Here is a 26,868-nt window from a genome sequence, read left to right on the forward strand (position 1 = left end):
TCAGTATTAAACCTAGCTGCCCACAGCTAAAAGCAGGGTTCAGTTACAAATAAAATCAGCGTCTGAAGTTTATGAGGCTAAAGCTCGCACTGGCAGAAAATCAACAGGCCAACTTAAACATAATGATATTAAAGTATATTTCCAACTGCCTCCTTACACTTCCACTTGGGTATCTAATACACACTTCAGTATGGTCAAAACAGGACTCTGCCTCCCTCTCATTCCTGGTTTTCCCTCCTCCATGGGAAGAGCACCATCATCTACTCAAGCTAAAGAGGATATGCAACCTAAAAGGTCACAAGTTATCTTTGATTCCTCCTTCTATTTCCTATACCCAAACCATAAGCAAGATCTGTAGGTCTTACTTGCAAAGCACTCACATCCATCTACTTCTGCTCTTGCCTGCGCCACTGCTGTCAAGACCACAAGCATCGCTAGCTTGGGGTATCACAATAGCTTCCAACCTGGTCTCCCTTTTTATTTTTTGCCCTCTCAATCTCCTATTCTCCATTACACTTCTAAGGTGAACTTTTTTTTTTTTTTTAAGATTTATTTGTTTTAGAGGGAGAGAGAAAATGTAATCGGGGGCAGAGAGGGAGAGAGAGAGAGAGAATCCTCAAGCAGACTCCCTGCTGAGCGTGGAGCCTGACGTGGGGCTTGATCTCAGGACTCTGAGATCATGACCTGAGCCGAAATCAGGAGTTTGCCACTTAACCAACCAAGTCACACAGATGCCCCTCTAAGGTGAACTTCTAAAAAACATGATGCACTCAGCATAAACCTTCCAGTAGCCCCCTACTAGACTCCGACTGAGGTCCGAATCTTTGAGATGGCACACACAAACCTGTGCATCTAGTCCCACCCACGCTCCCAAATCACCTCCCCGTGCTCTCCCCATCACTCACTGTGCTTCGGTCTCTCTGCCCCTGGAACACTCCCTCACTCCTGCCTAGGACTGCTGCGTGTGCTGGCTCCTCCCTGGAAATATTCCGCCCCCAGAGTTTGCAGGTCTGCCCTTTCCTGACACTCAGGCTGTAGCACCAACACTGCCTCTTTAATGAGGTCTTCACTGATCCCAGTTTCAGCTAACTCCCCCCCAGGTCACTGCCCAGACATCTCTCACTTAACTGCTTTATTTCATTTATAGCACCTGTTGTCACCAGCTAACATTCAGATTCGCTTATTTGCCTGTTTATTGCTTGTGGCCCCTTATTCGTGGTACGTACCACCGGACAGGAACCTTGTCTCCCATTTATCAGTGGGTTCTCCAGCAACTAGAACAGTGCCAAGCACATAACAATATTGCATAAATGCCACAGAATTAACAAATATAGGATGTTTATACACTAATCTTATGGTTTTTCAGAAGTTATTGAGAGTGACATTAAGAGGCTCGCCCAGATGGGAAACCTGCATGTTTGCCAATGTTTAGCGTGTGAACACCCAATCCAGTTGTAGGGACGATTGAGTTCTGAAACAGATCCTGTCTAGACAGATGGCTCAAGCCTTTGCTTCCTTTTACATTGGCTTAAAGGGCAATGAGACTCTGTCAGCCTGTTGAGAAAAAGCCAAACCACGCAAAACTGGATGCTATGGACTTTTGTATTAATGCTGTCGCAGTGCTACCCTTTCTTATAAAACGCCAATTACTGTGTGATGCTCACACATGCATCTCTTCACGGAGAAGATTTATTCACAAACCAGAGGCAGTACATTAAAGGGAGCTGTCTCGGCGGCATTTAAATGACCTCATCTTCTGCTGGAGCCAAAAATAATATTTCACAATAGCATCTTTTCTCCAAATGTGAGAAGAAACATCATCCAACTAGAATTTTACTGCAGTAAATGGTCTGGCTTTAGCTGCAAACTTAGATTCTGAGACTGTTTGCCTATCCCTTCTTATTTAGAATGATCAGTAAGAAATGAAAAGATACGTGATCCATGTCAGAGTTGAGGTTCCTGAGTCATCAGACCAAAATGTTCAGTTGATAGGTGAGGAGATGGAAGCTCAGAGGAAGAACCTGGCAGCCTGACGGCCACAGAGTGGGGGACGGACTAGTAGGGCTAGAACCCGGTGTCCCATCTCTCAGGCCTGGAGCTGTTGGGTGCTCTCATTAATAAACAGGTGCAAGGCAGCGAGCCAGGACACAAGGACAAACAAGGTCCTTGCCCTTCAAGTCTACTGGGGACACGACAAGCCACATGGTCACTGGAGTATGTGAGATTCACGCATTGACAAAGATGAGAAGGGGGCACTGTAGGAGCCGGAAGAGGAGATGCCTAAGATGGGACAGGTGGCAGAAGGGCCGCGGAAGCCTCCCAGAGGAGTGTGTCATGGTGTTTCTTCCCCGAGAGATGGAAGAAGCTAAGCTACATGGGGGAGGGGAGGAGAAACAGGATATAGCAAGAGTAGCATCTGCAGAGGCTCAGAAGAGATCGTGAGCATAGTCTTTTGGAAAAAACTGTGGCTAATTCAGCCCAAACGGGGAAGGGAGAAAGCAGTGAGAGACGAAGGCAGAAATGTAAGTACGGATCAGACAGTGAAAGGCCTCCGGTGCTTCACCCAGCGAAGAAGTTCGGGTATGCCCCTGAAGGTAAAGTGCACCCTCCCACAGGGCTTACGCTGCAGTGTGTGTGAGCACGCACACGTACGCTTGATGCGCTCTCTTTCGAAAGGTCTCTCTGGTTGCTGTGGGGACAGATGATGGGATGACAGTGGACAGTGAGGTGGGTAGCAGAATATTATGACCACCCACGTGGGAAATGAAAGGAGCTCGGCCCGACAGGAAGCCGCGGGAGTGGGAGAGAGGAGTGGGTGTGCAGGGAGACCCTGAAGGGAGCCGGGGTTGACGGGATCAACTGGACAGGGTGGAAGGAAGAGGGCAGCATTTCAATTGACTCCAGGATGCCAACTACCCCAATTTGCTGGGATGAAGGCATTTCCCAGGATGTGGGATTGTCAGCACAAAACCAGGGAAAGTTCTAGACAAACCAGGTAAGTGGCTGCTAGTTGAATCTCAGGTTTCTGGCTTGGGCAACTTTATGGGTGGTGGGACCTGGAGCATTGGAGCCGGTTTGGTGGTGCAGGAAAGTCAGGCATCGAGCTTCAGGCATGACGTGAAATACCCAAGATGGAGACATACTGCAGACAGGTGGTAGAGAGCTCAGGGTGGGGGAATCAGGAGAGAGGTGAAGCAGCAGACACAGACTGAGGAGAGACATTACCACAAAGAAGGACAAGTTCACTAGTGACCATGGGGGGCTTACTAGAATAGGACCGTCCTCATGCTGTTTCTGCTGGATGCAAACATCCGGGACGACCCAGGAGATGTCCTGGGTGTGACTCTGAGTTTCCTTTTCCTGCAGATTCGGACCTGGGGCAGCCTTCCGGAGGTCTCTGCTGAGGGCCTCGGGAAGACGTCTGATACTGTACAGGGTGAATTACAAGTGTCAGGGTGAGACCACAAACGGACCCATAGACACACACGCCAGCTCTGAATAAATTTGCCTGGCTGCCAAATGGTAGGATTCTTTTTTTCACTGTTATGTGACTAAGTTGTATTTATTTTTTTACCATGATGTATCACAAAAACACACATCTATTGTAGTAAACAAGAACTTGTTTACTAAGTTTGTAAGAACTCTCCCCTTGCATGAATAATGGTCTTCACCAGACAGGGAGTAAGGATCTCTGACCTCAGTTCTAAAATTGCTTATCTAGGTCCTAGGAGATTATGTTCTAGACAATGGGCCCAACGTTTGTAGTTTAAAAGATTAATCTGGTTGCATATGTATTATTATGTGTTAATATTTTATAGAAACATACGGTTTTTTAAAAAGAAGATATTTATTAGAGGAAATATGTTTCCTATAATTCTGTTAAAGGGAAAGAGGATATAAAAACAAAGACTGAAGATTTATTTTCATGTAACAAATAACAGTCTATGAAAAAGAAGCATCCAACAAATAAAAATGGTCTGAATGATTATAAGCCTTTTCTGTAATTTATTAAGTCTTTGTAGATATATTAAATCATTAATAAAGCAGAAACGGAACAATGCTGACATGTTTAATCTCCCATTATTCAAATGGAATGGAATTTTTTGCCCCAAGGGCTTAAGAGGTAAATACCTAATCTTTGTTTTTCTGGAAATTCCATTTTAGCATGACCTTGGGCTCATCCCGGAGTAAAAATAAAAATCTGCTCAGCCCAAGAACCTACAGGACTTTCTGTAATGGTCTACTGGTTCCAATCTGGGTGCCATCTGGATGTGGAGGAAGCTCTGAAGACCTACTTCTTGCCAACTCTATCAATCCTGGGTAAATGCATCAAATGATGATGTTTCTGGGGTTGAAAAGGGTGTTAAAATATATTCATGCCTGAGAGGGTATGTGGCCTATGCTGACTTTCTAAGATGGAAAGTATAACCCAGGGTCAATACTCAGTCTATAGTTTATGGACAGTTGTGAAGAACGCAAATTCCAGATGGCAGGTCTCTCTTTTCTATAGGCACGTGGCTTAAAAAAAAAAAAAAAGTCCCAAAGGCAAAAGATCTAGGTTTTTTCGTTTTTTTTTTTTTTTAAATCACCGTTTCATTTATATCTTCTTGGACATTTGACCTTGAGTGCAAAAACCAAGCAAAGAAACTCTGATATGTGTAGTCTTCAGATAGTCTAATCCAGAAATTGAATTTTACGTTATTGCCTTTAATTAAGATGAGCAGAGAACAGTAGCCTCTTAAACACTTTTTTTTTCTTTTAAAGTCATTTCCAAATTATGTCCATCGTGTCCTAGGCCAAATGAAAGCCCGTTCTTTGGACTGATATGAGATTCAGTCTCTTTTGGTAACTTAAACCTTCAAAATGATTAAGAGAACCAACACTCCCTAACTTACTCATTCTAGGCTTTCTGCATAGTCATAATTTAATCACTAGGAGAAAAAGTCATATCCAAATAGAGTATTTACCAATAAGAAACACATTATAATCTTTTTATTGTCCTTAATTCTTTTTTGAGGGGAACCATAAAGTTTGTAGAAAATCATTGATAGAGCCATTATTTTTTTCTTCTCCTTCATTTACACATTCCATTTACAAATCATGCCTCCTCTGGGTAAGGCTTTATGAAGATCACTGAGATCCTCAGATGAAGGAACATGGTCCCTGAGAGAGGGGTTATTTTAATTCCTCTCCTCCCATTATCCAGATTAGCTATGAAGCCGAGCAATAGGTGAAATGGCCTTACCAGAAATTCTATTCCCTGCCAGGGTACCAGTTCAGCAGCATGCAAAACTGAACTTGATACTTCTTCTGTGACCATTTTCTATCTTTCCAACTTTCTCTTTCATCCCGAAAGGGTGTCTCCTGGAGGGACTCAGAGAGGGAACCAGTCAGAAGCCAAGTAGTAAGATACTGCTTCATCAGGAACCCACAAGAGTATCTGCCAAGAGGATTCTTGGAAGGAACGTGCTCACCCTAAAGAAATATCACTTCGAGAGAGAACGTTGGTTATAATGAAGGAGACGATTTGAGGCTAGAAGTGTACCCATTACCATTCAGAGTAACCACATGTGCTTTGCCTTTAGGGAAGAGCGACCCTGACCATCACAGCTGGATACCATAGTATCAGAGATTTCTGTGAAATTTCCAAACTTCCCTGGAATTCAGCAATTTAATAACATGAACCCATAAAAATGTCACTGGTTTTGAAGTGTTAAAAAGAAAAGCAGATGCTTCTCTGCATGGTGAACATCCTTCCTGTGTAATACTGAGCCTTGAATGTTGCTGCTATCAGCTGCCACCAGGAATTCTTGGCCCTGCTGTGGCAATTCCACTGGGGATGGTAGTGATAAATAATGATGCAGTTCAAGTACTTTATCTGGGTCTCATATGACTCAAATTATTCACAGAAGGCTTGAATTTTCCACTTAGGATCACTCAACTAGTTCTTTATTTAAGTAGGATAAAATGACTTGGATTTTTTTTTTTTTTGGTTATTGTTATGTCCTCTGACCATTTATCACAATAAATGTGTTGGCTTCTAAATACAAGGCCATCTTAGATATATTTTCTAAGCCTTAAAAGCAACGCCAACAGTACTTCTTTTAAAATTCAGGTTCTATAATCACACCAAAGCTTACCCGCGCCAGGCAGTCACTCGATTGGAAGTCTGTCTTCCCAGATTTTGAGAAGCAGCGTTTGTCATTGCTTGTGGGTAGAGAAGCATCTGTCTTTGGAATGCTATGCTCTGTCCCTCTGTCTGCTTCTGAACTGTCTAGATGGGATCCAGCCAGCTCCTTGAGAGACTCTGGGCCATTTTCTAGCTCAAAAGCATGACCATTTCCAAGTTCAGGGTCTGGGCCATTGTCCAGCTCAGAGATGGGGTCATTGTCCAACTCACAGCCAGGACTGCTCTTGGTTTCTTCAGTGGCCTTCTGGGTAGAAGGCCTGGAAATGACCCCAAACTTTCTTGCGCGCTTCCCCTTCTTCACAGTCTGGTCACCCAGCTCCAAGGTAGGCGTCTCTCCTGGTTCGGAGCTGCTGCTACCGTTGCCGTTGTACGGAGAATGCACTTTGTGCTTGAAGCGACGCAGCATGATCAGGTAGATAAAGCCGCCATTCCAGCACTGCTCAGCCAGGTAACTGCAACGAACACGGGTGCCGGTTAAAACCCTCGAACAGCCTTCGTGACCAGCGCGTCGGGCTGACACGTTCAGCAGCGCACACGGGACCCCCACCCCAAGCAGCTGAGGTACTAAGCTTCCTAAAGAGGCTCAGTACTCCATTCTTGTAATCTACGTAATTGTCGATGCTAAAAATAACCCCAAACAAACCAAAACCCCCATGAACTAGAAATTACTCATGAAAATGCCCTAGGGTAGGTAGTTAGAAATGGATTTCTCTATTCACAGAGCCAATCCTAACATATGATTAAAAAAACAATAATTCTCCATTTCCTCACTGATTTCTTGCATCTGAATTATGCTAGCCTCCCATTCGCATAGTTTAAAAAATTAAGAAAAAAAATTTTTAAGTGAACTATGCCCAATGTGGGGCTTGAACTCATGACCCCTATATCAAGAGTTGCATGCTCCATGGACTGAGCCAGCCAGGCACTTCTCTGTTCATATAGTTTTGCCATAATTACTCTGCAAGTCCCCAGGGTAAAGAATATCTGAAATAGATTAAGAGAAATGTAAAGCTCTGCTCTTAGGATCAAAATATCAACTGCACAACAACAAGGACCTCTGCCTCACAGCATTTAAGCGACAAAAGAAGAGAGGGTGGAGGGATGTTGGCTGGTATCAAGATGCAACTTCCTGATAATGGTCCTAGTTTGGGTTGTTCCTGGCGCACAAGGAGTGTCATTTGCAGTCTGTGTATCGCATTAAGAGGAACCCCAGCATAATGAAAAACATGCAGACATAGGGTGACTGGGACAAAGCAGGCTGTTGGAAACTGTGTCAACCAGGAAAGTCTGAGAGGGAAGAGGGGTGCTTAGCTCAAAGAAGACAAGCCAGGCTCGGTTGTGTTTCATGTATCTGGGGAGTGCCAAACACTCAGGAGTAGGAAATAATATAAATGAGATGATGCCTGTGAAGCCTGACACACAATAGCTGGTCCAGATTGAAGGAATAACCATAAATAGAACAACAAACGAGATAAGTAATTAGTGGTGTTCAGGGCCATTAAAGCTTTAGCAACCCCCCCCCCCCAAAAAAAAAAACACACACAAAAAAACACAAAAACCCACTTGCTCAAAGTCAGGAAACCAGGCTGGGCTAGGCCCTCCACTCATGCCACCCAAGATAAGGAAGCACAAACCCCAGATGAACCCAGGGAAATGCCTCCACCATGGAATGTTGCCACATTCTACACATCACCCGGTCAGAAGCAAGGAATGTCAACAACCAAATCCTAAAGGAGTTGGACCTGCTTCCGGCCTTCATGTGCCCCCAGAGAGGAGGTTTTGTTGCCTACGTCCTCAATAAGTGAAAAGCAGAGAACTTTTTCAAGTATACCAAGCTAGCTGCTCTCCCTCCAGGCCTGAAGCTCAGACCCGAGAGCTGGTGCAGTCAGTTTGCAGGAAGGGGCCAGGTTATAAGGAGAGGTGACCAGCTGTGTTTGGAATGTACCAAATTCTGGGCCAAAGGCATGTATCACCCATACCTAATGGTCAGGTTAATGCAATGACAGTGCCAGTCCCACTGAAGAAGAGAATAATTCTGAATTTTTACCATGGAGTAGAGTGAACAAGAGAGACGGGTCCTCGAACAACCACCAAAGTCAATAAAAACTTTCTTTGTTCCTGGGCTATAAACCATGATAATGAACTTACACATAAAAGCCAGGTAGATAAAAGGTACCACACAGACCTCGGGTTGTTCTATGTAATACAGTGAGATGAACAGGTAAAGAACAGTCCCCCAGAGTCTAGTAAATGAAAATTAAACTTGGTTCTCAGCACAATTTTTCTACAATGTTTAGGTTTCATTTTCTTGAGTTGTGTATTTTTTTTTTCCACCCTGGAAAAATTTCTGTAAAGGTATAAAATCTTAAGAGTCGTTATTAGCCAGGTTGTAAGGGTTTCTTTGAGCAAATTGCTACTCTTAATGTAAGACATATGCCAGATGTTATGAAAAAACAGTATAGAGTAGTAAAAACAGGACCAGGGAGAGAGTCAGACGCCCAAGGTCTCATTCTGGCTTTGGCCTAACCATGTAAAACTATGGTGATTTTACCAAATTTCCATCAACCTATGAACGGATAGACAAAATGTAGTATATTTCTATAATGGAGTATTACTTAGCAATAAAAAGAATGAAGTATACTCTATCACTTAAGTGAAGCTTGAAAACATGATGCTAGGTGAGAGATGCCAGACCACAGAAGGCCATATGTCATTCCATCTATAGGACATGTCCAGAATTGGCAAATCCACTGAGACGGGAAGTGAATCAGTGGTTACCAGGAGTTGGGGGGGAAGGGAGAATTGGGACTACAGGTACATGGTTTTTTAGGGGTCATGGAAATGTTCTGAAATTAGATAGTGATGATGGTCGCACAGCATAGTGAATATACTCACTGAATTGTACACCTTAAAACAGTGAATTTTATGTGAATGGAATTCTGTCTCACTTAAAAAACAATAGCGAATATAATAATTTTTGCCAAGTTTTGAGTTGCTTCTTTGATAGGTGCTCCTTAAGATACTCTTTACAGAAGAAGAAATTGAAGCTCAGAAATATTAGTGATGTGCCCCGGTTCACATAACCACCAAGTGGTCGACCCAGGCACTCCTGCTTCCCAAACCCCACGTGCACTGTGTGAGGTTTCAATCACAGTAGTGTCCTCCTCTGTAACATGAGGGTGTGAAAATGGGTCATCTCCAAGGTGCTTTTACATTTTAATAACTGTGAATGCTAGTTTCTTGGGAAGACTTCTAGGGATTAAAGGAGCAGGCCATCCTGAAGGTCCCAACCCCAGTGCCAAGGACAAAACTGAACCCTGGAAAAACAGAAACATTCCTTTATGCCCAAGTTGTCCTAGGTCTTCTGGACATTTACCATCAATCTAAAAAGATCCCACCTGGAGAGGCAATTCCTTTAGAACTGCTTTGGGGATTCTGGCTTTTGCATTAAAACTCTGAACAATTTGATGGGTTCTGTGCTGAGGCCTTCTTTTCAGTGCTGAAAAGGGAGGCCCGTTGACCCACAGTATAGGATATGGGATATTTCTACTCTCATGGAAGCTCCCAGAGCCTTGTGACTGAGATTATTTTATTCTTTCTGCAGGGTCCACGCTCAACAAAATTGCAAAGCAAGAGGAGTTTATCTCCTGACTTCCTAGCAATAAATAAGGCTCTGACACCTTCAGGGAACTGTGTGACAGGTTATTTTATTCCTTCCGGACACGGAACCTTCGAAGGTCGTCCCGAAGACAAAGTGTAATGAATGAACTATGGCTACCACAGCAACTTGGTGAGAAGACTTTGAGGCAGGGGGTAGTTTCCTTGTAGTTCTTCTCATCACCTTATATGTAATGCCTCCACTTTCCCTATCCATTCGTACCAAAATGACTTACCCAACTTTTCCAGCACTTTCCTAGCTAATTCATACTTTCAAGTCTCTGTTCCTATTCAAAAGAATTCTTACTCACCATTAGAATCTTTAAACTTCCAAATCAGTCTTTGAGAAAGAAGAAATGGAATACAATCCTGGTCCAGAAAAATAGGTCTCTTCAACAACAACAGGTAAACTTAACCTTTTGGGAGCTTCTCTACTACATAATTATTTTTTGGTTTCTTTCCAAAATTTGAAACTGACCTCTGGCGTGTAAAGTTATTAATTTAATTCAGTTAAAATTTATTTGATTTTGACCCTCCCAGGATGGTCTTAAGATAAATGATGAAAGATAAGCATATCCAGAAATGGAGTTCCAAGTTCTAGCCCAGAACCCTCCCTCTGAAATGTGTTGAGGTTCCTCACTTCACTTGGTCTTTGGAAGCATCTTTTGTTACTAAATCCCTTCCCACCTTCCTTTTCCCTCAAAATGTGCTTTAACACCCCCCTCCAAAAGTTTTGAGCACCTCCTCTGTTTCTTGATCTTCTATCATAATTCTGGAGTCTGAGCTCTCCAGGAGTGGGAGGCCTAGGAAGGGTCAGCAGGTAAGGCTGGGTGCTAGGAAAAGCTGGAGGAATAAAGCTGCCTGGAGTTTAAAGAACAAGGACAGGCAGGCAGGAGATAAGAAAGCGGCAAAGACATATGGGTGTAGGAAGGCCAATGACACACATTATTTGCCCATGCCCCAATTCTTTTTTTTTTTTTTCTAAAGATTTTATTTATTTATTTGACAGAGATAGAGACAGCCAGTGAGAGAGGGAACACAAGCAGGGGGAGTGGGAGAGGAAGAAGCAGGCTCATAGCAGAGGAGCCTGATGTGGGGCTCGATCCCATAACGCCGGGATCACGCCCTGAGCCGAAGGCAGACGCTTAACCGCTGTGCCACCCAGGCGCCCCCCATGCCCCAATTCTATCAAAAGAAGGCTTGAGGCAGCTGTGCAGTTTTGATATTCTAGACTGTTTTGCCAATTATCTCAGAAGAAGCAATCTCCAGGTGCCTTTGAAAACCATCTTGGGCATTTGGCCATCAATTACCGATGCCTGGTACATAGCGTGAACACACACAGAGGGGTGTTACCAGGCAGAACCATCGGTGTATGTGTAATTCAGAGTAACTTGGATCGCCACCCTTGGGCATTGGCCTGTACCACAATGCCATGAAAACACTGTATAACGCAGACAACATAAAAGAATTCTAGAACTCAGACTTTTCTGCAAAGCAGACATTCTTACTTCATCTGAGTAAGTCTGGTCCCCAGTATAGACAATAGGAGAACAAACACTGCAAGATGTTTCTAGATGAGTTCCTATGACCAGGTATGAGTTTTACAGAATGGGACTGCTAACAGCCACTCTAACACACAGGATGAATGGAGATCAACTGTTCTTGCCCATGACTGCCTCTCGCCTAAGAAGCAAGGGGAGGTTAAGAAGATGTTTGCAGTCCTTTGAAAACCTGCTAAGCCTAATTAACCCAGAGGGCTGTCTGAGGTTGTAAATCTGCAGGTTCCCAGAGGAGGAGCGGGTTGAGAGGAAGTGTTAAATATATACAGATTAATTTCCCAGTGAAGTCTTGGCTGGGAAACGGAGGGAGGCAAGTTCGGACAGCTCCGTAAGAGGGGGTGGGAAGACGACAAACATTTCCTGGGGAGCCAGATTCCCCAAGGGCAGGCTCTCTCAGGTGCTGCCTCCCAGCTACTTGGAATTTTAGGCTTACTTCTCCCCGATTCCACAACCCTCCCTGGAATGAGCCAAACTTTCTTTCGGGGACTCTGCAGGCAGAATTTTTGGGCTGTATATTGTGCTGAGAAGAGTGACTGCTATCCCTGTGTGCTCATATAGCCATTTCTAACTGTCTAATCAGCCCTGATTAGATGGAGGGAGACGGGGCTCAGGCACGAATAAGGCGCTGAAAATAGACCAGAGTCTAAGCTTAGAGTATAAGCGAATAGAACAGCGTATTCCAGCTGCTGCATGAGGGAGGTGACGGACGCAGCCCAGGTTTGCTGATTCTCACCTCCTCATCCAGCATAAACAGCTGCAGGTCAGCAACGCGTTCCTCTCCCTCATCTGGAGTCGAGAACAGAGAATATGAATACAGGAATCTGTTCTCTTGTTATAAAATCTGTATTTAATTATTTTTTTATCATACAACTTGGATTGGGAAACACAAGTTGACAGTCAAGAATGGGATAAATATTTATTCAAGAATTTTTTTCTGAACTATGATACAATATTAGCCGTTCAAACCCAACCCAAATTATCAGCTACCAAAACTTGCCACCACCACATAGCTTAGCAGTAAAATTTAAATCATCCCCATCTCTACACCAGGACAGAGATCCACGTTGCCCTGAAGGGAATTGGGGCAAAGATGCTGATACACTGGCTACTGCTATTTCTATGAATAATAAACCGTCTTTCATCTTTGATCCAAGAATCTCATGCTTTCCGCCCGCATTCATGAAACTGTGGCAGGCCAGCTTGGTTAGCTTACTGGTAGAGTAAAATCATAGTTCTTGGCGTATAGCAGGATAATGTACAGAGTAACTCAGTTTATAATTGATCCTGCTCCCCAACTTCGAACTTATAGAAGGAGCTTGATGATATATTTTTCCTTGACACCAGTGGCTAAGAAATACAAATAGCTATGCATCTTACACAAACCAATACTGAATCTTTCTTTAAGGCCTATCAGACAGAGGTGAAATTATAGTAAGAGGAGTGAGAAAGAAGGTGGGTGCTCTACCCTTTGCTTCTACAGACACGGATTAAATTCGGCACAGCATCTCAAAGGCAGAAGCCACATTTGTGTTCAGCAGGGTTAAGTATACTCCCTTCTGCCCTTTCCCTACTTGAATTCCATTTCCTGCAACCAGTGGCTGTAAAATCCATTTCTGTGCGGAAGCAGAGCTGGTTCTCTTTCTGTTTCCTGCTAAGAGCTTCTGGATATAAAGGGATGGGGGTGGCAGAGACACTGTAGAAAAACATTGGATACAAAGCAGCTAAATCCTATGATTAATGGAAAAAGCTGTTTTGATTTCCAAGCAATAAGGTATCATTGATTTTCATATTTATCTTAAAAATTCCCATCTCAAGCTAACAAGCATGATTTAAACAGCTTCTATGCTAGGATGCACCACACATTTTCAACCCCAGGACAGCTTAACAGCAAGGGAGCAGAGCTGTGGACCTTTCTAATGTGTAGCAACAGGGTCACAGAAGTTTCAGTTTTCCTCAAAGGTTTTCATGCATCTTACTTCTGCACAAACCAATAAAAGCCACCACCTACCTTGTTGAAAACAGAAACTCAGAAGCTAAATTAAGTAGAAAATGCCTGATCAGTGATGAGAACGGACCTAAGAAAACATACTACAGAGATACTGTACTGGCCCTTAAAAGAGAACTCCCAGGCTTCTCTTTGCAATTGATTGCATTTCTTTATTAAATTACTGTGAATGAATCAGGGTTTCTTATAACTCTATGAGATCAACTTGCAGCCTATACGGAATCAAATCAGAACTCCAGCCACGTAGCTTGGCTAAGTCACCTGATGATGGTCACATTTTCCCTGGGGGGCAGAAGGAATGCTGGGAAAGTCAGACTTTGCCGTGCATGAGTGAGTCAGTCTCACCTCATGAGCGGAGTGATGAGCTCAGAAAATGTACATGGGAACTCCTCACTTTTTTCTTTTATGCCATAAAGCTGTTGTTTTTGTTTATAAAATCACTACTTGCTCATTACAAATTCATTCATTCATTCATTCATTCATTCATTCAACAAACAGTTGTTGAGTACCTCTCATATGCCAAGCACTGTGAGGCATTTGGGGGTACAGCGGTGAACAAAACAATGCCCGTCCTTGTGGAGCTTACTATCTAGCAGGGGGAGGTAGGCAATGAACAGTAGACCTGTTAAAGCATCCAACGGTAGCGTAGGTGAGAAGTCGAGACGGGTTCTGGCAAACAGAAAACACTGACCAGGGTGCAGAGGATCAAGCACGCCAGGAGTTGGAAGAGCCAGGTTGAAATTTTAAATGCTGCTCCTGAGGTGGCCCCACTGGGAAGAACACACTGAACAACGACTTGAGGAAGACGAAAGAGTTGGCCGTGCCACTGCCTGGGAGAAGAGCGTTCCAGACAGAGGAAGAGCCAGCGCAATAGTGGTAAGTTGGAAGCTTGCCTGGCGCGTTTGAGGAATAGGTGTGTTTGAGACAAGGGGCAAGCGAGAAGGAGAGTAACAGGGACTGGTTTAGGGAAGGCTGTCTAAGCTGCTGTAAAGACTTGTGTGTGAAATGGGGGAGCTGCTTAGTTTTGAGCAGGGGAGTAATGTGATAGGTACTACGTTTTAAAATGATCCTCTTTGTTTCTGTGTTGAGAATAGACTGTGGTGGAGGCAAGGGTAGAAGGAGGGAGACCAGATGGAAGATCATCTTCAGAAATTCCAGCAAGAGATAAGCTCAATGCTAGAGTAGCCGTGGGGGTGGTAAGAGATGGGCAGAATCATGATCGATTTTGAAGGCAGAGTCAATAGCCTGTGCCTTTGGATCTGATACAGGGTGAGAGGAATCCAGAGGTCCTGCACGGTGTCTAAGTGTTTGGCTTTAGCAACTGGAAGGGTGGGGCTGCCATCACCTGAGCTGAGCAGCCTTTCGGGCCTGGGGCTCTCCGACCTATTCCGAATGCATAGATCCATTCTCTCCGACCTATTCTGAATGCATAGATCCATTCTGGAGTTAAGTTCTGGACATGCTGAGCTTGAGATGATTGCGTGGGCAGCTAGATGTCTAAATCTGGATTTTGGAGCAGAGGACTACTCTGGAGACAGAAATCTGGGAGATGTAAGACTATTAACAGTATTTTAAGACCCCAGAAGATAAATTCCTTCAGGTAGATTTTCTGGGTCCAAGGTTCTTGCTGGTCAAGAGCATATTCAAGGGTTTCCTATATAATTCTAATCTTTCCTCTTAAAAGGGGGTTACAATTTAGCATCCTAGCAGTAGTGTCTTAGAGAACTGTTCGTTCCTGAATACTGTCATTTTTAAATCTTTGCCAGCCTGTCAAAACCTACCTCATGTGATAATTTGCAAATCAGTGATGACTAGTGAGGTCAAAATTCTTATTAGTCATTTGCCTTCTTTGAAAATTGCTCACTTATGCCCTCTGTTTGTGAAGATCTTCATATTTGTACCCCCCTAGCATGGTGGCTGTCACTTCATAAGCACCAACATAAAAAGGACAGGTCAATGAGAACTTCTTTTTTAAAAAAAATCCTTTTTAAAAAAATTACTTTACTGAGGCCCTCTTTGCACAATATAGAGTTCATCCAGTTCAAATTCAGTATTTTTAGGAAATTTACCGAGCTGTGCCACCATCACCATAGATCAGCTTTAGAACATTCTCATAAACCCATCAAGATCCCCCGTGCCCGTTACCATTAATGCCCATTCCCCATCCCAGGCACCACTCTCCGTTTCTATAGGACTGCCTCTTCTGGCCATTTCATATAAATGGAATCATATAATATGTGGTCTTTTGCGTCTTACATTTTAAAAACAATTCCTTTTTACTAGGTTCTTAGTCACCAGTCTCTACCTCCTTCTGCATTCTCTCTGCCGTTCACCCCTTACAAAATCTTGATTCATGCAGACATGCCCTTTTGATGATCTCTCTCCCTTTTCTGCAGATTATACCCGATCATCCTGAGGAGACAGCCCTCACAGACCTGCTAGCACCTCACCTATCCCGTCTCATATACCTTCCATCATACCCAGCGCTCCTTCCCGTTTAGCCTATGGAAACCCCTGGTAGCCTCTCCCACCTTTAAAAGTTCTCATGTGTCTGCACATAAGTAGAGCACGCACTCCTTCCCACTGGGTCTCCTAGATTTTCCCCACTGTTCCACTGTTATCATAAACCAACTCTGCTTCAAAAGGAAATCTTTCCAGGGCGCCTGGGGGCTCAGGCGGTTGAGCATCCAACACTTGATTTCGGCTCAGGTCACCATCTCAGCAGTGGGGGACCGAGCCTCACTTCAGGCTCTGCTCGGTGGGGTGTCTGCTTGAGATTCTCGCCCGCTCTCTCCCTCCACCCCTCCCCTGCCGCTCTAAAATAATACACAAATCTTAAAAAAAAAAAAGGAAAAAGGAAATCTGTCCTCATTAACAGTAACTAGGCAAAAGTTCCAAATACCATGCTAATGTGCTAGTATATAATATGTATCATATGTTAATATATTCATGTTACTACACACTCACATCAACAGCATTTCATTTTTAATTTTCTCCATGTTATTTTTGTCCAGGCCAGATTACCAGCACCACATTATTATAAGACCCAGAGTCTTTTCTGTACTTCCTTTGCCTGGATTGGTGCTAATGAACCTTCTATAGCTCCCCTATCCCTTGCTCCCTGGCCAGAAAAAGACACTTTGCATCACAGAGGTCTTTGCTAGGATGTGCCCCTGAGAGCTGAAGATGGGCCAGGTCTCAGACACACAAGATGCAGGGAAGCCCTCTGCCTGTCTTGAGTCTTGCCTGACGTCTAACTTCCCAGCCTTGCTAGGTGCATTTCCTATGGCAATTCCTATGCTTCCCTCCACGTGATGCTGCCCTTGGCCTTGCCTTGAAAGAGGCTATGATCAATGCTCAAGGATTACTGAAGCCACACCATGTCCTAGAGATTATGTTCACTTTGTTTTCTAGCTTCAGGGCCACGAGGCCCTGAGAAATGTGTCAAAGATGACGCAGGGACTCAGTTCCACATTGCCCTTGCCACCACTTCCAAGTTCCTCCACGGTCAAAGCCACTGGAAGCAATGAGAATTAGTAACACACATTCTCCCTTTCTTTCCCTCTTCCCTAAAACCAACCAAACCTGAGAGTTCACAACAGCCAGTCATCCTCAAACTCTCACAGTGCACCATTCAAAAGGCAGCCACCTTCTTCCCCTTCCCCAGAGGTGATGCTAAAAGAAGGGGTCTCTGCATCTGAGAACGCACATGAAGCTACTCACACACTCATTCAAACACTGATGAAATGTCTGGACCCTCAGTTCCCTCCCCTTTCAAGTGGCTCCAGCTCCATCTTGAAACAATTTCCCCAGCTCGCCTCAATCCTTCCAGGGTCTGTTCCATTGGCTTGGCCAGAGCCTGCCCTCACCTCACGCCAAGGCTGGTTTCACTTATGTCAAAACAGCTTCCATCAAGATAGCGGGCTTCTTTTCCAAATTTCTTTCACTGTTTTGAAGTCGGCAGAGAAGAGATACTTAAGAAATTGCAAAACAAGTACCTCTGTCAGTGTGTTCCAGCTAATGTCACGCACTGTTCTTCTCTTGAATCTCTTCTAGACAGTGCACTGAGAATTTTTTTAAAGTGTGATTTTCTTTTCTTCTTTTTCTTTCTTTTCCAAGGCTCTCTGTCAGGCGGAGCTGGGCTGGACAGGTCTCATAATCTACAAAGGTTCCTGCAGGCTGACTTTTGTAAGTTTTGCAACATTCTTCTCTAAGCAAAGGATGCTCCTAAGAAGCTGGATTTGTTGGATATTTTCCCTCTTGTTCATCCATCTGCATGAGCCTCTAGGACTCCTCTCGGTTTGGAAGACTTCAATTACAAGAAAGCCAGATCAACAGAACTCTGGCCTAGAAAAACAGATAAGCCAAGTCCTTACAGATATGGACAGAACAATGTAAAAATCTTGGCTTCCAATCAGCGCATTCTTCATACTGACCAGTTTGAACTGTGGCATCATTGAGTATCTTTGTGGCCCTTGGTTCTTAGTTTATGTTCAGACAAGGAACATACAGAGGCATTTGTATTTGTCTACTGAGATTTTTAAGATAACTGCAAGATAAGCATTGAAGAAACCTTAAATTATCAGATGTGTAAGCATCAACGTTGATACGAAAATGTAAAACTTGCTTTTAATGGTGTGCTTATATTAAAAGCTCCAGAAACTAACATGAGTTATAATAGACAAAGGGGTGAAAACCAATATTAAGTTTTAACTGCATGCTGTGTACTGAGTTAAGTGCCCGCACACCTTACCTCATTTCAGTCTAAAGCAGTCCTATTAAGGTTGACATTGTGAGTCATGCTTTAGAGAGGAGCAAACTGAGGCTTAGAGAGAGTCACTTGCCCAAGGTCACAGAGCCGGCAGGGGTGGAGCTGGGATTCAAATTCTCGTCTGATTGCAAACAAACCCAGCCAGTGACCTTGGGATTCACTGTGGCAAAGCCCCATCCATCCTAATGCTGGGCATTACGATAAGCTTTGGGTGAAGGAAAAGGGCTCCAACTTCTAACAGCCAAGAGAAACCTTTCTCCACTTTACTATCACAAGGGATTCCACTTTCGTGGTATGTTAACACCCAAAATATGTGCCACACCCATAAGAAAAGGGCCTAGGGAAAACAAGAGGTATTTTCAGGCAGGCCCAGAAGTCAGGTTAGTATTTGGGAGGGGTGGGGTGGTTTCTTGGGGTGTGGGTGGAAGTGGCCAGCTCTCATTCCACTTCTCGGGTATGAGCTGAGACAGTCCCCAAGATTTCCGGAAAAGTAGAGTCAATGCTTGCTTAGATTAGCTAGAATCAGAGGATTAAGGAACCAACTTGGCCCCCAGCCCAGCCAAGGCCAAACAAAATGGCTAACACCACCTATGTCCTCCAATGCTGGCCTCTCCTTCTGGTGTACGCTGGAGCCCAGCCATCCCCCTCCTTCCCCACGGTTCCCCTCACCCCAAACCAGCGCTTCTCAAGCAGCACTATGCACTGGACACTTCTCCTTCCATGAGGACCTGCCCCTCCTGATTGCAGGCAGTCTGTGCACACCTTCTGGCCATAAGCAAAATGTTTCTTAATACCATACTCGTTGTTTTGTGGATTCTTGTACAAGATAATGTACTGTCAAGCGGTGATGGGCCGACACAGATCAGAGTAAGGGAGAGGCAGGCAAATCTGTGGGCTGAAGTACCACTCAGGTGTCCCTTCAGGTAAGGACTTGCTGTCCAGCTGGTGAGGACTGTGTTAGTTCAAGACCTCCTGCTGTGATCTCATCAGAGTCCACCTCAGCTTTCAAGTCAAGGTCATGCGGGGGCAATTCCTGGCCCCAAGATGGGCCATTTGGGTGTGAAGATTATTTTGAGTTAAAAAACAAAACTCTGCAGATTCAGGAAAAACTCTTTACCTCCCCCACAACTGCCTAAAAAGCATTTAGATAGACGACTGCTCCAGGAAGAGAGCTATCAGTGTAGATAACTACATTATACTATGAACTAGATATGGTGGACAGGGAGGAACCTAGCAAGGCCTATTTGATCAAAGCCTCTATGTCCCATTGTTTCTGAGTGGCCCAGGAAACATTTGTTTACCAAACATTCACTCTTTTTTCATCTTCCTGGGAACTACATTCCCTACTTTTGAAATCTCAGACCTCTACCTCCTTCTCCTTACTTCAGAATGACATATATACCTCATTGTGTCTGGGAATTTCCATGTCTGTGTGGATTCTTTGCATGCTATTAAATTTGATTTTCTCCTGTTAATCTTCCTGCTGTTAATTTGATTCTTAGTCAGGTGAGAAGGACCTTGAGACAGGATATTCTTGCTTCCTAACAATGGGGAGATGAGGCCTGGCCATTTCCACCCAGGGCGTGACTCCTCCAGGCACACTTTGCCTAGAGCTCCCTGTTGGGCTGATGGGTTTTGTCAGGTGGGCAGCACGGTGTGCGTCTCCCTTGCCCAGCGCTGCTTCCTCCTGTTTCCTTTTACAGGTGTTATCTCCACAGACATTTAGCACTCTTAGCTCTAATTCAGCATCTGCTTCCTGGAGAACTCAATGTGAGTGAAGGCAGTATCATGAGATTAACAAACGATTTCCCCAAAAGGAGATGATGGGAAATAACAGTAGCTAAAAAAGGTCTGTTAGGGATGGGTAGGACTCAGCGGGTACAGAAGCAGCCAGCAGAGCATTCTTGAGAAGACAAGTTGGATGAATGGAATTCACAAAGACTTCATTTAAACCTGTTGACCAGTAGCAGGAAAAACCAACGCGCAAAAGGTTCCTTCTGCAAAGGAGCTCCCTCGGATTAGGACTCTATTTACTCATTACTCAAACAACACCAAAATTCAGCCCAGTATCAAGTATTTGGAGCAAGATTATGCTTGGTTTAGGTGTCAGCACTGCCACTGGGGCCCGTGGGCAGGACGCTTAACCTCCGAGATTAACCCCTCAGTCTCAGACCGACGGCGTCACGGGGAGGATTGGAGAGGGTAAGGAACTAAGCAGGCTGGTCTCCCGCTCGGCACATAGTAAATGCCAACGTCAGCTCCTTTCCCTTTCAGAAATTTGCTAGGTAATCACAGGTCGACCAGTTAGATTTGTCTGCTGCTCTTGTCCAGTCTGAAATCCGGGACAGGGCAACTCACAGACAGTTGTCCATGCCGATTCTGTGGTCTGAGTGGAGCAGAGAGAACCACAGTCAAGTCAGGGAAAAGGAGACTCTGGAAAAATCAATTCACAGGGACACGCAGAGAGTCAGACATGATTCCAAAACTAAAGAGCTGAAAAGGCAGGGCAAATGTACCTTAGACACAGAGCTCTCGCACAGAGGCCTTTGGAGGGTCTCACGGACCTATGTCATTCCACGGAGAAGGACGGGTATGTGTGTGCTGTGGGGAGCAAACCAGCACCGACTATGGCCAACTGCAGGCTATATTCTCTGCCAGAGAAAGATGAGACACATGTCTTTCAAAACACAGACCAAGGGTGGCCTCTTGTTTTGCTTCCATGTCCATCTGGCTAGGGCCAGCCTCCCAGCTCCCAGGGCAATTGCAAGCTTTCTGGCCTGACCTGAACTCTGAGGATGGTCCCAGAGGTCCTGGAACTGCCCCAGCACTCCGGGTGGAGCCTGGGACGTTGCCCATCCTAACCAAGCTGTGAGATGAGCTGACCCCTAATGTTCTGCAAAATCTGTGGGCTGCTCACACTGACACAGGCAACTGCCATGATGAAATTAGATGCACGTGTGTGCCAGAGAGACGCTACCTCTCTCAGCATTCACTCCTCTCTGATGTACCTTTCTGCCATTTGTCACAGGTATCTGGACAATAACCCTCCCTTTTGGTTCAGCTACCTCCTTGAAAAGGGCTTCTTTCACTTTTCTAAAACAGAGATTTCAAAAGCCCAATTGTTTTTAATATTAAATGTTTCAACATATTACAATGCCATTAGACAGTGAGCATTATGGTATTTTTTAAATGTTTAGAGAGGGTCTCTGCAGACACATGATTTCAACCCTAAGGGAAAACATTCCCAGCATGAAGAGCCAGCTCCTTTGCTTTTCGTATGAGGTGCAAACAGGTGTGGGTATTTGAGTCACAGGCATGTCTTAGAATATGAGGAACTCACTTTGTTACCAAGTGTTCTCAACAGGAAATAGCTGGCAGACGGCACACGCTAAACTTGGAACCTTCCAACTTAGAGCAAACGGAAAACATCCAAAAACAAAATCAGAGCCATGGGCCGCCTGGAAAAACAAACACCCCAAAAAGTTATTTCTTGAATTGCACACCAGGAAGAGTGTGATCTGGAAGAATCTGGAAGTGAGAGAAACAAAAGCATTGACCACAGGACCTTCTTGACTCTCTGGGGGGAAAAAACATGAGAGTTTTCCACTGTGGCCTTGTTTCATTTAGACTCAAGCATTTCTGACAGATAAAGGGGTATCTTAACTTGTTCTGGCTTCCCGAAGAGGAGCAAACCTCACCCACTTTTCACACAGATTGGAGCTTTATGAGGATGGCAGGGGTCTCAGGTCAGGGGGAAGGACACCCAGGTCACCAGATACTTAAAGAGTTCCATGTGGGCTCTAGGAAAGACCTAGGACACCATATTGACAGAGAACACAGCAACTCTCAGTAACTGTTTTTTTTTTGTTTTGTTTTTTTGTTTTCTGTTACTGACACCTTACATCCTGAGCTCTCTTCAGAGATTTCCTTCTAAAGAGACTTACTGCAGTCTTTTAAAATTTGCTTTTATGTATACTGAGAGCATCAACACGAGATTTGTTTACCCTCCTTGTCCAACTTCCTCAAAGGATTTACATATTGGCATCACCACTTCTCACAAGGTACTTTGGCTCTGGGCAAAAGGACATGATCTCCTAGATGACTTAAGGGAACAAAAAGCTAAGTTTGACAAAGCAGATTTATGGAAAATCTCAAGATTGCTGTTTCTTCAAGAACTGAAACAGAGACTTTTAAATTATCAGGCACAAAGCTTATAAGGTCCAATTTCACTTGAAATAACTTCAAAACATATAAGTAAACACATCGCAAAGTCCAAAGGGGCCTCTCACAGGCTTTTCCAAATGGCTCAAGATCCAGATCAGAGTCTCAGACCTGGTGTAAAGAAAATGTCTGGTTTTTAAAATTGAGATGTCCCAATTCTCTCTCTCCCTGGGGTAGAGGTAAGGGATAGAAGGGGGAAAAAAAGAAAGAAAAAAACAACTGAGAGGAAGAAAAAATAAGAAAAGTGAGTTTTCAGATTTGATTCTTTTCTTAAATCCCAACAGGGCCAATTAATGAAACTGTATTTAAAACGCCCTGCCTTGGATTTCAAGACAATGTGAAGACACCCCTCAGACAACAGCGAATCCAACCATAAATCACTCCCCAGCTTCCACAGATGAATGTGGAGGCTGAAGAGAAAAAACACACAACTAATCCCCCAGCCCCCTCAAGGGAGCTCCCCTGAGGCATTCACTAGCAGACCCAGAAGGGAGTCAGTCTTGTGCCAAGGAACAGATTTTCTCTGAAAATTAAGGAGAAGATATAAAGAGAGTAAGGTTCAAAATTCTGAGTGCAGGCATGCTGGCTCAGTGCTGACAAAACAGTGAATAAGGCAGTTGATTTCTGCCCTCACAGATTTTCACAGTCAACCTATAATTAATGTTACAAACTGATGTCAGTTTTCTAATTAACTCTATAATTATTACAGTGTATTATGAATTATATTGACATGTTATATTATTGACATATTGACATAATTGACATTATAACATGTTATATTATTAACATGTGATATTAACATATTATTGTGTTATATTATTGTTATACTATTAACATTATTTATACTATAATAAATTATGGTATAATAGATACTATATATTAATATATATAGCATATATATTATTTATATTATAATAAATTATACTATATTACAGAAATAAAATTTTACATAACAAAATAGTAATATAAAAATAGATATTGATAAAATTTATTAGCTACTAGGAAATATTTAATGAAATATCCATATATAAAATAATAAAGAGATATAATATGAATTTATATTCTATACATTTTAAAATATTAATTATATGAAGAACGTTCCCACAGAAGCATAGCTTACTTCAGAATCTTCTAAAAGAGGGACTGGCCTGCTTTGGGGGTAGATGTGGACAGGCAAGGTTTCCCTCAGGAAGTACTGGCGGGTCTGAGGTCCAGCAGAAGTTAGCTAGGCTGGGAGGAAGCTGAAGCATGGGGTCTGGATTGAGGAGAGACGGTCCAGGCAGAAATTAAGACGATGTTAAGGCCCTGTGTTGGAATTTGACTATGAATTCTAATTCCCCCTCAAACTGGAGATGTAGTAGTGGAAAGCCTCTGGGTTGAATAGTTCCCTACCCCCACCCCCCCAAATTTACATCTACCTAGAACCTCAGAATGCGACATTACTCAGAAACAGGGTGTAATTACTGAGGGATCCAGATGGGATCACAGTGGATGAGGGTGGACTCTGAATAAGAGACGGAAGAGAGCACACAGACCCAGAGAAGGCAGTGGTGTATAGCTGGGAGCGGAGACTGGGGTGATGCATCTAGAAGCCAAGAAATGCCAGGGATTTCCCGCAAAGACGGAAGCTGAGAGGGATGCACGAGGTGCTTCCTCCCTTGGAGAGTCCAGAAAGAGCCACCTCTGTTGACAACTTGATTTTGGACTGCTAACCTCCAGAACCATGAGAAAAGACTTTTGTGCTGTTGTAAGCCATTGCACTAGTGGTGCTTTTTTATGTCGGTCCTCGGAAATGAATACAGCCTCCTTCTGCCCCCTTCAGCTTTTCTAAGACTTTTTGACTCTTGAACTTCTTTCACAATAAGATGAAATCTTGTAAAACCTCTAAGGCCAGCTTAAAATAATTTCATCATGTTTTTCATGGTTATATAAGCAAGTAATTTTAAATAAATACATTAGATATGCTATTAAAGTGCTTTAAAATCCCTTTTAATACAATCTTTAAAAATATCAAGATCTATTTCCCTGTTTCCCAAGTAATGCATGCTGTTTCATTTACTTCAGATTAATCTTCAAGGACAAAGATGATTTACTGACTCAAATTTAAATAATATACACCATTTAAAAATATTTATATATTTTAAAATACAGAGAAAAACTACCTTTGTGATACTTGTGGCATCAATAATAGGAAAAACAATACCCTGCTGTTTGACTTCTTGGATCTTTAGAATTTTTGCATTTGAATTATATAAAATGTCCCAATTTACTTTAAAAATTATTATGTTTAGTATTTAGATGACAAGATGAGAGAGATTTCCAGCTGCAACTTGTAATCATTTCTCCTTACATAATACCTTGCAGGGTGAATAGTCTTTACTCCAATAAATAGCAGCAACGCTGGCTAGAGCAAGAGACAGAGGTTATGTTTGCATTTTGATGAGATGAACGGAAACTGAAGATGTGGTGAAGATCACCTTCAGGAAAATCATCAGTGTTACATTCCTCGTTAATTTGAATCATCAGTGCCCCTGTGCTCCTTATCTCTCACGACTTTTAAAAGGGATAGCAACACAGATATTACCAAGCAGGGGAAATGAGTTAGGACCATACAATGGGCAAACCAGTAGGGTGGCCAGAGCTGATCACCTGTGAGATGAAGTCATCTGGGTACCTGAGTCACAAGAACACCAACTATTTTCCCATTCAGAATCTGCTCTGAGATTCTTAATCCATGTGGGAGGGAAAATGTTTAAGCAATTATTTTATTTTCTGATTTTCAACAAGACAACTGAAGTTGACTCCATGATCACCTTTAACAGCATGACCTCAGGAACATCACCGCCAGTTCTCGGTAACTTCCCACTCACAGGTTTGTAACGTGTGACCTCCTGCCCGAGGGTGGGGTCTTGTGGTACAGTGAGCTTCAGAGAGCTCAAACCACTGAGTGGTGATTTCCCCCTGGGTCAGAGCCAACAGGCATTAACTGCTGTCATTTCAGCTTCTCTCCTCACTGAACATGCTTCAGAAGGTATTTAAAAAGCAAACAAACCCAATAAAGATGTCAACGTGTATTACCATGTTTCCCACAGGTTTCTAAAGGACCCTAAACTTTGGAAGGGGCTCAGTTTCTTCTGTGTCCTTTCCCCTACAGCATTGGACAGGTTATCAGAACACATGTTTTAACTTGACAGCAGCTCCTTCCTTTTCTTGTAGCACTAGAAATGGACTGCCATCTTGTCAGCCAAGCATGGAAAGGCATATTACCTAACAGCATTAAAGACTCGAGTCATTTGCATTGCTCAGAGCTCACCTAAAAGTTCTTGTGAAGAAAGAAGTCCCCAGCCATATCTGCTTTCATGCCCACATTTCTAATGGGCGCCTTCATCCCACAGGGCTATTTTCCCTTCCTTGTGTAATAAAGTTTGGATTTGCTACTCGCAGCCTTTTATGGAGGGGAGAGTGGAAGGAAAGGTCAAGAGAATTGTGTCAGGCGAAGTGTATCAGTGGAGGTATAAAAGACCAATCAGAACTGCTGGGATGACACATCAGACACTCACTACTATCATTAACACGATCTTACTTTGCTATAACTCTACGTCTTTCCAAAGTCAGTAGTCGTCATTCTATCATCATCACTATCTGACCACTGCAAACTTGTGAGGTGGGTAAGGAAGATGTAGCTATCACCAGTCCATAAGGGGTAAAACTTAGGAATAAGGATGGTGGAGCTTCACGGAGCCCATCTGGACTCCTGGTCCAGGGCACCTTCCTCCTTCTGTACAGAAGGAAAGAGATAGTAAAGCTGCTGTTTTAGGAACTGGCTGGACCACAGTCAGGAAGATCTTCCAGAATTCTCCTGTGCAACAGGGAGAATGTGATGCTCACCAGGGAATGGGCTGGGTGTGGCCTAGCAGCCTATTGGACAGAATGCAGGTTTTGGAGCCTGGCAGACCTGGGTTTGAATCCAGATTCTGTCACTTGCCGGTATAGAACCTTGAAATGAATTATGTATGTTTTTTTTCTTTTTTGCCTCAGTCTCCTCATCTGAAATGGGCTGCTTTGAGAATTAAATTATATTTAGATATAAAGCATGACACCTACAAATGCAATACCTGAAAAATGTTCACAATGACTACATCCAAGGCCGCTGGGCTACGTATGCAGACAAGTCAACTAACTACACATAAAAATCCCCATTGATGAAGGGCAAGAATGAAAACCCAGTGATGAAGTTGAACATACTGTGGAAGTGGATGCCAGCCCCAGAGCTCTGCCCCACACACTCAGAGAAAGTCAGCTCTCCTGTACCCCCATGAGGAAGCCAACTTTCTAATCTGGCATTCTAGAGTGTCACATCTGAATTGCCCCAAACTCAGAGTATAGGCTCAGCTAGACAGATGCCTGTTTCAAAGGAGCAAGAAGACAGGGAAAATTTCCAGAGATGTCTGTCTACCACTACTGG

At 43.6% G+C, this 26,868-nt stretch overlaps 1 protein-coding gene across 1 annotated transcript in view; it reads right to left on the reverse strand.

The window, feature by feature from the left end:
* PDZD2 (PDZ domain containing 2) overlaps positions 1-26,868 on the reverse strand; it is a 216,701-nt gene that overhangs the window by 83,096 nt on the left and 106,737 nt on the right. The window contains exon 2 of the mRNA XM_040630519.1: positions 6,141-6,642. Coding sequence (XP_040486453.1) covers positions 6,141-6,642 — 502 coding nt within the window. The remainder of the gene's footprint in view (positions 1-6,140; positions 6,643-26,868) is intronic.

The sequence above is a fragment of the Ursus maritimus genome, unplaced genomic scaffold (genome assembly GCF_017311325.1).
Source record: "Ursus maritimus isolate PB19 unplaced genomic scaffold, ASM1731132v1 scaffold_15, whole genome shotgun sequence".
Classification (NCBI taxonomy): Eukaryota; Metazoa; Chordata; class Mammalia; order Carnivora; family Ursidae; genus Ursus; species Ursus maritimus.